This window comes from Oenanthe melanoleuca, chromosome 8 (assembly GCF_029582105.1).
Source record: "Oenanthe melanoleuca isolate GR-GAL-2019-014 chromosome 8, OMel1.0, whole genome shotgun sequence".
In the NCBI taxonomy this organism is placed as follows: domain Eukaryota; kingdom Metazoa; phylum Chordata; class Aves; order Passeriformes; family Muscicapidae; genus Oenanthe; species Oenanthe melanoleuca.
This window is the reverse complement of record NC_079342.1, coordinates 17864506-17878297: the sequence shown is the minus strand read 5'-3', so window position 1 is coordinate 17878297 and position 13792 is coordinate 17864506. Positions and strand designations below refer to the sequence as shown.

The 13792-nt window shown below is 45.4% G+C and overlaps 1 protein-coding gene across 1 annotated transcript in view; it reads left to right on the top strand.

Moving 5' to 3' along the window:
• Positions 1-13145, top strand: part of EIF2B3 (eukaryotic translation initiation factor 2B subunit gamma) — a 97156-nt gene extending 84011 nt beyond the window's left edge. The window contains exons 10-11 of the mRNA XM_056497115.1: positions 2402-2505; positions 12929-13145. Of these exons, the coding sequence (XP_056353090.1) occupies positions 2402-2505; positions 12929-12981 (157 nt within the window). The 3' untranslated portion in view covers positions 12982-13145. The remainder of the gene's footprint in view (positions 1-2401; positions 2506-12928) is intronic.
• Positions 13146-13792: the final 647 nt, after the last annotated feature.

Below are 13792 nucleotides of genomic sequence, written 5' to 3'. Positions count from 1 at the left end.
GTATTCTCCAGCCTGAACTCCAGACCGACAGCTTAAATCCCCACTCTTTTGGGGAATATCCTCCTGCATGAGGGTAATGCTGGGAGGTGTAGTGCACTCACAGCTGCTCTCATGTTTAGGAAAAGTGATAGATGGTGGGAACCTGAAAGTTTGCAAGGGAAAGCTTTCATCTGACTGGCTCAAAGCAAGGGAGGAGGAGGTATTCTGGAGTGCACATTTTGGATAGGAGCCATTTCAGTGGGAAATGAGCAACTTCTCCCATTCCCTTTGCTAGTCCTGTTGAAATCTAAGTCAGGATGGCAGCACTGGGCACTCCTACTTCTACTGATCCCTTCCCTAGCCTGGCATAAATGCCAAGTTGCTCTTGCTCTCAGCAGCTGCTGTTGCACAGGACTATGGCCTGAGCCGCTGTGCGGGCACACGAGGCGGTTGGAAAGGAAGCAGATTGTGACAGTGTGAGAGCAAAGACAGGCAGGGGTCTGCTGTGTATCTTTGCCGCTTTTTATCTTATTAACATGTTAGTAAAAACCTTGCCAAAGCAACCTGAGCTGGTTGTTTGTAGAATAATTGCTCATATTGCCTCCTTATAGGTCGGCAGAGGGGGAGTTTAAGTGAGTTAAAAGAATAATTGTTCAGAGGGGACAGTCTGTTCATGGGGGGTTGTAACTGTGAACCACTGCAACTGAGGTCCAGTTTTATTGCTTTTACTCCTGCAGAATTAATGGTGGTTTTGTGGGGCAGATGGTTTCTGCTCTGACTCACACAGGCAACAGAATTGTAATATGTTTAATGACAAATTCTTTGTTCTAGATAATAGTGTTGTGTGAGCAGGAAAATACTATGAATTAATTTTGGGATCAGTGGTCTGGAGTGAGGATCGATGTTTCACACTTCTGAGGACCTCAACTGACTAGAGCTCCATTCAATACAGAATTGAGGCTTAGGGCTTTGACCTGATACCAAAACCCCTCTGTTAGTTCAGACTCCAGGCTAACAGTTCTGTCCAGAAGCCAGCTTGATGGTGCACTGCAGCCATGCTTCACTAGTGCAGAAAGTAGAGGTGCCTGTAACCACGGTGGGGAATGGCTGCAGGTCATTAAACTGTGCAACTCACTGTGCAGAATGTCATTGAAGCCAAAAACTTCTGATTTTGACAGGGGTGAGTTGTTGGACTGATACTATTCACAGTTATTGTTATTAATATGGACAGAAATACTGGGACACAGACATGGATCCTGTGGTTCACCGTAGGATTAATATTGGGTTATCTAGGGGGAGCAGATTATCTGCATCTCTCCAGGGTTATAGATCTCGCTCATACACTCTTCCCAATCATCTGGTTTTGATGAGTGTTAGTATTTTCAGATACATCTTAGCTTTGTTTTCTGTCCTTCAATGACTGTCTGCCTTTGAACATGTGAAAATAAGGAAAGAAATAATTTTATTCACAGCTATTTTCTTCTCTGTAGCTTTGAAATAAATTACATTTAATGTTATTTAACACAACTCATCATGCTAAGGGAACAGCATTTCAGGACACATCAGATGCTAGTGAAGATTGACAAGTTCCAGCTTACTGGAAGAAGGGGCTCAGAACAATGCAGTAACTCAAAGTCTCTCAGCAGAGAAGTTACAAACCCAGTAGTTGGACTCTGAACTCCTTTCCATTCTGGACAATGGGATTGGCAGATTTGAAAGCTGATTATATTACAGATTCAAATATATTTTGGAATAAGGTGGCTTTTGCTAAAGTTCCATCCTGTGTAGCATTTCAGACTTAGTGGTGTCAAAGGCAACATGAGCGTGAAGATGCCCAAGGCAGGTAGTGTAGGTCTAATGTGGGTTTCATTGCTTTAGTACTGCAGAATAATCATGTTTGGGTGCTTGAATGTAACATGAACAAAGCCAACCAGCTGAGCTATTGATCTGCCCTTTCTCTCCACCTTTTCTTAGTGCCTGGCAAGCTGGAATGTATAAAGCTGCTCAGCAAAATTTGCAGAGAAAGACTGGGCTGCTGCTCCTGTTCTTAGCTGGGGAGCTGAGCAGAGAAGCCACCCCCAGTTACCCAGACTGTCCGTGGAAAATACAAGACTTATCCAGGTCCTAGGTCTTTATTTATTCAGTTAAGTATTAATTCTGTTGAGAAGATGTAGAGGAAAGCTGTCCTAACAGGAGGTAAAACTGCAAACTCTTTTTGCAAACCCAATCTGACACCTGGCATTTAAGTATTTCCAGCAACTGAGTGTGAGGATCAAGAGAAGAATGGAGTTTTTGAGAAAAGAGCTGAACTGAACCTACTTACAGGATCATGTCACAGAGTCATTAGATATTCCAGCGGATACCTTTGTTCCGTACCTGTCATTTAAATTATTCTCTTGCTTTGTTTGTTCTTATGTTGTAGGTGCTGTCTTCAGGGCAGTGTTATTTGTCATAATGCTGTGATAGAGAAGGATGCAGACATAAAGGACTGTTTGATTGGAAGTGATCAGAGGCTGGAAACCAAAGGTAAGTACAAAAGTTGTATTTACTGTACACTTGTAATAATTTTCAAACATTTTCCTTGAGATTTTACTCCTGCTTCTTCATTAAATGCTAGTAAACTGTGGCAGTTCTACAGTGGAGTGTCCTATAATATCAGGATTTGTTTTTCATGGAAAGTACAGCTTCTTGGCATAAGTTCAGGGGCTTGCTCTTCTGAAGTTGGCAGCAAAGCCCTGTTGTTCTTATAAAGAACAAGTTTGGGTGCTGAGACAGTGTTTTCCCAGAGACCACAATTAGATCAGCCTGAGGTTGTCCTCAGCAGAAGGAGGCATTATTTTGACTAGTAATCTTTGTCAGTGACAGGGGCAAAGCAGGCAAATTATTGATCACACAAACATCCTTCTTTGTGGGTGCTCCCAACCCACAGTGCCAGTATGCTCCCATTCACTTTGCTCCAAGCAAAAGCCCAAGGTGGAACATCATATATAAGAGCTGCTGTGCTCAGTATGAAATACAAGGGCAGCTACATTCAGATGTGCTTTACTACCATGAAGTACTGTTTTGGGGCTTCAGAAGGGATACAGCTACATGGCCCTCATTTATCCAAAGTTGAGCCATCCAGTGGGAGTGCAGTGGTGAGGGCTTGCTGGTCACCGCATGAGTGGAACTGTTGATTTCCTGCCCTAAGAGATAATGGGCAGGAAATGGCTGTTTCAGTGACTGCATCCCAAGCAGAGGCTTTTTAATGAATATTTATGGTTGGGGTTTGGCAGATCCCTCCTCCAGTGTGTGGACTGAGGACAAAAGTGAGTTCCTTTGCAGGCTCCATGTGAAGTTATTTAGTCAGATCAGGATTTATTTGCTTGCTTTGTCTTTATGGGTGGATTCCCAATTCTAAGTATCTTGATATGGAGCAGGGTTTGAACTTAATGTATTATAGCATAACCTATTGTCAGCTTCGCACATGACACATTTTCCTTACGCTGAAACTAAAAGTAAAAAGGACTCATGAAAACAAAGTATTGATCTTGCAGTAGCAAGTCTGATACTGTAGGTAACACAGTGAGTTCACTGGTCTTGGTCTCTGTGTGGCTGTGTCTATGCATAGCTTTGCCCATCACACCAGTCTGAATCAGTGTCCTTTGTGGGGTTCATTGTCCCCTGTCATAGAATAATTTAGGTTGGAAAAGTCCTTTTCATATCATCAAGTCCAACCATAAACCTAACACTGCCAAGTCAGCCATTAAACCATGTCCTTAAGTGCTGCATCTACATATCTGCATGAATCACTAGGAGAGATGAATTGGGTCACGTTTGGTTGTTAATCTGCAGTGTGAACTATGAGGACACAGGGTTTAAATTTAGCTGATATTTTAGGAAATAGGAATATATTTGATTTCTTTAGTAGATGTTACCAAACAGAAATACCAGCTTTTGACCTTGATCACAACTGCTTTGGAAATACCTGCCAGGGTGCAGATCCTAGTCTGGTTGATTGTAGTATGAAAACTGGTCTTTCTTCTTGATTGTCCTTGTCATTCTTGTCTGAATATTTTTCAGGGTCTGTAGATGTATTTGCAGGGAGTGTAATAGAGCTGTACCCATGGATCATTTGCCTATTCTTGAGAGTCTGCTGCTCCCCTCCCCAAAGCTTAAACCCACTTCTTGGGTTAGCTAGAATCTGGGGGCCCTCTAGTTAAACCATTTAGAAATGTATGGTTGACATTAGCAGAGACATATTCAGGTAGATTATAAATACTCCATTATGCTGAGCAAAAAAAATAGTAAAGCCTCAGTTCATTTTCCTGCCTCAGTTTCCTAACCATTCTAGAATTTCCTTAGGCTGGGGGTCAGGTTCGCATTGGTGGTCTGGGATCTGTCTGCAAAGTTTGTGACTTATTTCCTGCACCATGGAGTCTTTCCAGCCCAGCATGTCTCTTCTGACCTTGACTGGTCCCATAGTAAACTGGGTCTTCTCTTTTTCACTGTGAAAGCATGTCATGACTTCCTTTCCCCTGCCCAAGACTTCCTGTATCTTGTGCCAAGCTTTTGGTGTGGCCCTGTAAGTCTGTTTCCATATTGCCCCCTTCATCAAGACTTTGGCTGTGTTTTTCTGTTTAGTAACTTTTCCTTCTTCAAACTTGAGCTTCCATGGCCAGGTTAAGAAAAAAAACTAGTTCTCTTGGGTAGGAGCCACCTTTTCTTGCAAGCTGATCACTCTTCAGCAGACATAAGCAGTAGCTGCTGGCTGCTGACCCTAGTCTGGGTTCCACATTCCAATTTCTGGGAGTAGAAACCTCCTCAGCAAAACTCCATACACCTTCCCAGAAACATTAAAAAAATAAAAATATAGCAGTCCCTTATTCCAGAACATCAGCCAGGATTCATCAAAGGTAGAAATATCCCTGAATCATCCTACACAGCCCCAAGCAGATCCCACAGTTGACTTTGCTGCAGAATTGGCTGTGTACTCCCTGCTCTACCAGTCCTGGCCACATTGCCTAGGCAGCTTGGGGTACAAGAGCTCTTTGAGCCAGTGGTGCACTGACCTCCTTTCATAAAATGAACTCCAGTCCCATGCAAGGAGGATGGCAGGAGAACAGCTACCACAAATGATAGGCAAACGTAACTTAAACCAGCTCTCATGCTTCTCCTTCTGCAGAATAATATGGGTATATTTAGGGTGGTCCAAATGGTACAGCTGGGAGTAATGGGATTGAATTAAACACAATTTAGGTTGGCTATCTGGAGCATTTTCCTAATGATGTGGTCTGGTAGGTTGTGGGATAATCTCCCTGGGGACATGCTGGGAGACCTCATCACTTAATAATGGGCTTGGCAATTCTCTGGACACCTAAACAGAGGGAATACTCTGACACTGCTTGCAGGGGTAGATCAGAGGCCACCTGGTACTTTCAAAGTAAAATGAAAATTGGAGACACAGGAGTACAGATAACTGTCAGCAGTGTGGTCCCAGTCCTGCATTGACTTCAGCCCTGTCACAGCACTGGCCAGAGACAGTATTTTTAAATGTCTCTGTTGAACTTAAGGTATGGCATTTTATTTAACTTCTGGATTTGCAAGCCATGCCTCCTGAGAGCCCTACTGTTCCCCTACTGCTTTTATTACCATGCCTTGGAAGCATCCACTTTCCTTCCTCTTTGATACTTAAAGGAATTTGCTAGCAGAGAATTAACAGATGGGCTTTGTGAAAGCTACCTCACCAGGTAGCAGTTTGAAAACATGTTGGTACCTAAGAAAAATGCAGTAATTTTTAGAGGAATAGGAAATGGCAGACAGCATTCTGAAAGAACATCATTGCACAGAGCATTCAATCACTGCTTTGAAGACAGTTATTAAGATTACACTGCAGCCTTTTTGATAAACCTGGTTTTAAAGAGAAGCTCAAAAACAGTGCTCAGTGAAGTAGGACTAGAGAGGGGGGGTGCTGGTGATGGGCCAGTCGAGGAGTCAGATGAACCTGGAGTCACTAAGTACAGCTCCCAAAGGAGTCTCTCAGCCAGATTCAGCAGGGAGAACATTATACATCTGGTATTGGTTAGCCAGGAACAAGCATATGTGGTAAAGCAGCCTAACCCTTCTTCAAGGTAAAGTAGCCTAACCTTTCTTCAAAGCAACACCAGGGCAGAGACAGTAAACACTCACAGAAAGTATAATACTAGCAAAATCAGCATAAAATTCACCACCTTATCCCCTGCTTTCATCTCTGTTGTCATTGGGGCAGGGATGTTTTATTTGCATATTTATTTCCAGCATCAGACATGGGGCTCCAGCTAGATCTATGTCCTACCTGATCCTGACTCCTGCTTCACAGCTCTCTACTTTGCCTTTGTCCCAGCACAGGCTCATCCCAATCCTATCCCTCTCTTTGGTTTTTATCTTAGTCTTTCTCCTATAGAGGAAGACTATTTTTCTCCTATTACATTTTTCTGTCTTCCTCGGTTATTCCCAGACACCCACCTGACACCTCCTCCAGTCTGACCATAGCTGCAATTTCCAGTCCCCTTGCCTAACAGTCCCATACTCCTTTTTTCATCTGGTACTCATTCCCTGACTGCTTTCAGTTGGATTACACCCTTTCTCTCATGCCCAGGAAGGCTCATACTGGGCACAGGAGAGGAGTGGTTCTGTGCATTGTGCTCCACTGGTCCATACAGCTTGGAGGAAGCCCTGCCTTCCTCCTGCACTTCCATGGTCAAGAGTGCTTGCTGCAGTCTCTGGTCTCTTTTAGCTGCCCTCCTGAGAACGTGTACAACCTTCAGATTTTTTTCAAAGGCTTATCACATAGCCAAAACTGTGTGGTTTCTCACAAGAAGAGCAAAAGGCACATATCCAGTAAGGACTGACTCCCGTTTCCAATCATTTTCCAAGTCCTGTTCCAAGCTTGGAGTCCCAGGACTTCTCAATGAAACAGAATAAGATTGTTTTATTTTATTGAGGGCCAAAGAGCACATTTTTCTCTAATGTCATCCTCTGAAGGCAGGTACATTTTATGAAACCTCCACATGTGAATGAGTCCCTGCTTGTGAGGAGGCTTCACATGAGCCAAGGTTTAACAGGATAGGGACAGAAAGAAACCAAGAGACTTTCTGATGCTCTCACTGCATTCAAGTAAGGGCAAGCATCTGCTCTTGCAAGATGCTGAGTACCTCCTGGTGCAGTCTTCAGGAACTGAAAACACTTAGCACACACAGGGTTGGGATCAGAAAGCATGCTGCTGTGCAGATGGGAGTTATGAAAGCTCATGAAGAACAGACACAGACTAAACAGTGCACACATGTATATTGTGCACAAGGGTGCAAAATGAGCTGGAGGTGATGCAGGAATGGTGTGAATTTATAGCAAAACTGAGAGATTGGTAAGATTTCTCCCTAAAGTAGTTTAACTACTGAATGTCCATGACAAAGATATTGTTGGCAGTTAAAACAGACATCTCTTAAATAGTTTACATTTTTATTTCAGTGACTATGCAGTGACTGTATTGCTAACTAATCCTAATAAGCCTCCTTTCCAAGTTGTATAAAAATGGTTTATGAGTTCTGGCCTTAGCAGTGGCGTAAAACTTCCCTAGAATATCCATCCAGCAATGCTTTGTCCTTCCTTCTGCTGCTGGGGACTGTCACACTTGTGCATACTGTCATTCCCAGCCAGGGAGGTTCAGGCTTCCTGAGTGAGCGGGTTAAATGTGCTGCCACATTCGCAGCATGCTGATATTGAAGTCTACCCATAAGGCAGCAGTTCATAACCTTGTGGAAATATTTTTACATGTTCCACGCAGAGAAAATAACCACTTCTGCTCTGCTAGAGTTCAGCCACATGAAAAAGCCAGGAAGAACACCCCAAGGGATGCTGAGAAAGGAAGAGGACTTGTGTCCAGTGCTACAGGGAAATGTGGCACCTCTACCATCATATCAGGAAGTTAAGATGTGGACAGACTGCTGTTTTGAGATCCCTGCTTGCATATGCTTTGAGGGGATGATAGCCCATGGGAGCACACTGATGGATATAATCCACTCCCTTTCATACACTTTGCTAGGACTCTGTCCCAGTATAAGGACTTCAAGCATGTCCCCCTTCTCAAGGAGTTTGCTTTCTTAGGTGCATCCTGAGCTCTGTGTCTGCTTTTGCCTTTACTGACTTTTTTTCTAAGACCCTGAGTGATCACTTTCCCATACATCTGTCTCCTGTTTCTTCATTCCCTCAATCTGTCTGCTCCAAGCCACAGTAAAGTCATCTCTCATTGGGCACTGAATTACTGCTCAAGACATATCTATACCCCAGAAGGGTTTGAGAGCAAAGGGATTTATTCTGGCTGAACTATGAAAAAATCCTCAGCTGAACCATGGGGCCACCAGCACTGAGAACTGGTGGTTGTTGGATGTAAGGTAGAAGTAAGACCTCTACTGCCTGCCTGTTCTGTGGGCTGGAGGCTCCAGCTCTGGGCCAGAACTGATCTGCCTGAAGCTACCACCAACCCCTGGGGTGAGCACATCCCAGCCTGGGAGCAGCTGGAACACTCAGCTCATGGAGATGGTCATTGCTGGGGACCCATGGGCTGAACTGATGCCTGCACAGTGAGGCTGACCTGGCACTTGGGAGAAGTTGTGAGACACACCTAGCCTTTGGGGCCACAGTGTGGTCACCCTGGTCTCCAGTGATCAGGTAAGTAAAGCTTGGCTGAGGAGAGAACAGGCCTTGACTGGAAAGTCCCACTGCTCTGTAAACACAAACAAATCAGCCCCCATCACCTGCTTCCCTTCTTTATCTGTACATGTAATTTAAAACACCCTCCAGCCTCCCAAAGTCAAGCTTCAGCTGCTTCCCATCCCCTTAAGCCCCTGTAGTTCCTTTCCCCCCCCTAACCTGGCTGCTTTTCCAGAGCCAACCATCACTGCAGAGACAAGTTGCTCTTCTCTCCCACTCTCTGATCCTTTCTGTCCTGGGTGAATGTGGTGGGAACCACCCACAGCGTGTTTTCGTGCATGCGTTTCTGCAGCCACCCCTCCCCCCGCCTAGTTTTTTAAGTTAAACTATCTCTTGCTTTAAAGAGAGCAAATACACAGCAGTGGCTTTCATCACTGCTGTATAATAGAGCAGTAATTCTGTGCCAGGGACTGTTTTCTATTTTATTTTAAAGGGTTTATAAAACAGTGTATGTAATTGAGTGAGTAAACTGAACGTTTTCTGGAGCCCCTGAGGGCTGAAACTTCGTGGTGGTCCTGGGCCTAGGCCCTAACCCTTTTTTTTCCTCTCTTTTTTTTTTTTTTCCCTCCCTTTCCCCTCCTTCCCCTCCTCCTTTACAACCCAGCGTTGCCACCAGCAGCAGCAGCAGCAATCTGTCTGGGGCTAATTGAGCAAACAACAAGGAGATGCTTTCACATGGCTTTTAAAGGAATGCTCCGGCATCCCCTTTCTGTGAGCAGCTTGGCAGGAACCTGCCAGGAAGGCTGGGGAGCGCTGGGTCCCCAGCCCCCGGCCTGCTGCTGGGGTTTGTGCTGGGCTGCGCAGTCATTTCCGCCCCTCTGTTTATTTGCATTACAATTTGTTTTTAGCCAAGCACCAAAAGCTGCTCTGCTCTCTAGCTCGCCTTGTGCGTATGTTTTTAAGGGGCTAGTGTACAGTATGTGTAAACAAATGTCTTCCCAAGCAGGAACACATATATAACGAGTGACAGGTTTTTGATTTACACTCAGCAAAGTCTCCGTGGACACTCGGTTCAAGCACCCAGGCTGACTTCAGGCTGGGCTGCGTCAGCAAGTTGAAGCAAAGTGCTAATCAGAAGGTTGAATGTGTTGATCAGCTCTGGATTTGCTTAGCACCAGATGCTCCCAATCTGAGAAGATCTAGTTGAACATGATTTAAGGTTGAAGAGTCCAACTCTTAAGGCTTTCTCAAAGTCCTTTCTCTAATCCGTCTTCTTTCTCTGTGGGCTGAATGAATCTGTAACCCTGCCAGTGTCAGATAAAAGGCAGCCTGGTAAGAAATCCCTAATGGGGAGCTGGGGAAGGAGAAAGGGAGCTGAACAGCAAAGCATGTGAGGTACTTCTCCCTCCTCCCCCAGAGTTTCAGGCAGAGTTTCTGCGGGAACTGAGCTTGCTGGTACCAGCCAGAGCCACTGGCAACTGGCAGCCACGGCTGATAATGAAACACTATCCACAGCTCAGCTCTCTGGCACACACACTGAAATCTGAATTCCCTTCGCTCCGCAAGAAGGGCTTTGGGAATGGAAGAGGGAAGCAGGGTGAATCCTTATCTGCCTATCGCATCCCCTTGGGGTGCGGAATGGGGCTTTGTTTCTAGCAAAACCATTCCCTTTATCGCTTCAAAACTTTCTCGTGGATTTGAGACAGGCACATTCATGTGTTTTCTTTAAGCCTTTACAAAAAGAAATCAGTTTGGTGATTTCATATGAGTCTGAGATAGCAGTGACATACCAAAGTGTGCCCACTTTGGGGAATCTGGGCTACAGGGATCAAGGAGGAGATGAAACAGGCAGAGGGATGAGAGATGAGGGAATGCAGGCTCCAGTTTTCCCATGTGGCTTTGGCTGCTTAAGCTCCCTAAACTCACTGCTGCCTCAGTTTCCCTATCTGTAAAAGAGGAATGCTCTTACTCACCCATTCTCAAAAAACATTTTGAACTCAGGTGTAAAATACAGGACAACATAAGGCTGCTGCAAGCATGTCAGTGCAAAATACAAATAGTTGGTGCCACCTCTGTAGCACGGTATGTGACAGGACCCATCCCAGCTCTGCACATTTAGGACCATGAAGGATGCTGTCTGAAATGAAGCAAGAAGTTCCTTATTAAAAAGTATTGCTACAGATAACCTATATATAGAACCATAAATTGACATGGGTCTCTATAAGCCTAGATGAAGGCATGTTTAATCTGCAGAGGCATAATGTAATTACTCTCACTGGATAGTAGCCAGGGTCTTATTCACATCATAGAAATCAACATGATAGGTAGTCTGCTTGGAGGAGGTTCAGGAATGGAGTCACAGGAGTTGCTACAGGGCCTGTTGAGATATATTGGGAAAGTTTTTGGGGATGAGGAATGTTATAGCAAGAAATGCTGCAGGTTGGGTTTGAGGTACCTTGGCAAGGCTGTGTGGGGTCCAGGACGGGAGGAGAGAGATGCTGAAGGCTGGACTTGGGGCTATTGGCAAGAGCTCTGCTGGAGAAGTTGTGTGGTGCTACCTACATCATGCTTGCACCTGGCACTTGTACAGTCAGCCCCTCATTTTCCTGAGCATTGCATCCACCTCTGCTCATCCTGCCCAGAGTGCTGGAGATTGAGCTCCAGGATGTTACTGGGAGGCTCCAGGACGAATTATCAGTTGACAATAAATACCCTGAGCAAAGAGCTAAATGTCTCAAACTGATGCTGCAGGTGAGAAGCAGCCTCTTGGTCTCATTTTAGCCTTCATGAAGGGTCTCTGAAAGGAGGTGGTGTGGCTCACCCATTCTGTCCCTCAGGCTGAGAAGATTGCATATGATCCATATGATTGTGGGGTTGAGGTGGTAGTGAGAAATTACCTTGCCACAGTGCAAAACTCCTTGAAGTTTATAGAGCAGAATTTGTCCAAACCTTTGTTGGATCAATGTTTTGCATGGTACAAAGGTTTCTTCTTGAATTTTAAACCAAGAGGAGCATTGTGTTGCCCTGGCCATTCTGGGGATTGCCAGGAATTTCATCCTTTAGCCAAAGGTGGCATATTTGTTGTTTTGCAGCAGTCTTGCAAGATCCACTCCCCTGAGGGGAGGAGTTTTAGGTGGGCAAATAAAACACAACTCATCATTTCCATCATCATTTGGCTATCTACCCCCACTGCTGTGTAAGATGTGGGAGACACTAGAGCCTCCATTGCTGTATCCCATCCCCTTACAGGCCTTGACATTTTATCCCAGGCTCCAGAGCCAATTGTTATTCCTAATTGCAGGAGGTAAGATGAAGAGCCTAGGGGCATGGGACACACCACCTGAGCTCCACCTGAATAGGTGTCCAGCTCCTGAAGAGCAGTTTAGATTCACCACCTCCCCCCACAGTACCCTGAGGACACCCACTTTGAGCACACCAGCTTTGTGTCATGCTCTGAGGCCACATGCTTGGGTTTTTTAGGCACTGGGCTTTCAGTTGCGTGTTTTTATTATTTTGGCTTCAGATCCTTTATTTGCAGTCCTTCCCTGACAAGCTGCTTTTGCATTTTAAAGGGAAGGCTCTTTCAGTACAGTGCATTAACAGTGCTGGGGCAGGGACTGGCACATTAATGTGTCCACTGGGGCTGTGCAAAGCTCCTGGGAATCGGCAAAGGAGTGACCTTGCTGAAATTGCCCCTCCAACAAATTTGCTCCATAGGAGGGTCAGGTTTAAATTAAAAAAAAAAAAAAAAAAAAAAAAAAACCACAAAAAACCTCTTGTTTTTAAGCTGCCAGGGCTGAGTTGAGATTGCTGAGAGGATGTCACACTGCCTTGGTGATGGCCCCCTGGTGCTGAGCATCCCCTTTCCTCCCCAGACTACAAGCAGTTTGGGGCAGACAGTGCTCTTTAGGGTCAGGGTGGATTACTGATCTTTAATTTTATGTCTCATCTCCATGTTGGATGTTGATGGTTCCTTGCCTTGACCTAGGTGTACACCTGTCAGTAGCAGCTGTGACTTCCCTAGGGCCTCTCATGTTTATTAGTGACACATACATGTGAAAACTCTCATTAGAGAAATCTCCTGATGTTTAGTCAGTTGTTTAGGCTTTCACCATGTGTGTGGGATACTGTCGGAGAGACGCTGGAGTCCAGCAAATCTCTTTTTGGTTCCCTAGAATCTGCTTTTCTCATTTGTTTTAAAGTTGCACATTTGAAAAATGCAAGGTCTGAAGCTCTGCTACAAAACTCAATTGCTCTTCTTTTCCTCCCTCTCTCTTTTCAGCCAAACATGTTAATGAAGTCATTGTGGGCACCGAACAGCTGATGGAGATATAACCCGAGTAGCTTTTAAAGATGATTTTATGGAAGCCAGCAGCAGAACCAGATGTTCAAGCATCATAAGATCATCCGTACAGATCAGTACTGGCATGGTTCACCCTGTCATTGCTCCTTTCCTGTTCAGCTTTATATTTATGTCTTAATAAAGAAGTATTTGCAGAGCGGAGTGTCCGTCAGCCCCTCCCCCCTCATTGGGATGCGCGGGTTTCTGCCGGGTTATATCGGTTCCTGCACGCCCGGCCAGCACACTGTACTTTTCCAGCACAAGGGACAGTGGGGACCACACAGACTGTGCCCACTCCAAAGAATGACTTAGCCGCCCTCCCTGCCGTGTAAACCACGTCCCTGCAGTCCTGCACCACCGTCCCTGAGCCTGGGAGAAACTGCTCAGGATGCTGCTTGTGCATCTCATCAACGCAGCAGGCGGACAGTGAGAACAGCGGCGGTGCCGACTGCGCTTTGCAGCCCGGCAGCTTCACCAGCCTCCTCCTCCTCCTCCTCCTCCTCCTCCTCACTGTCTCTCATGATGCTGCCCCACAGCACAGAAGTGTTTAATCTGTGCCTCTTCTCTGTAATGCAGTCAAAGAGTTTGGCACCCATTTCCATTGGGGCTGAGTTTGGTCTGATACTTTGAAATCCTGCCCAAGAGCAAGTATGTGAGGGCTGGTGGAGCATGAAGCAGGGATGAGGTGTAAATAGTGAGCACTCCCTGCCTTATTTTGATGGTTCTTGTCAGTCCACTGTTCCTAATCCCAAACAAGAGGTCCCTCCCCACACTTGGATGATCTGTGGATGACTGTACCTATGT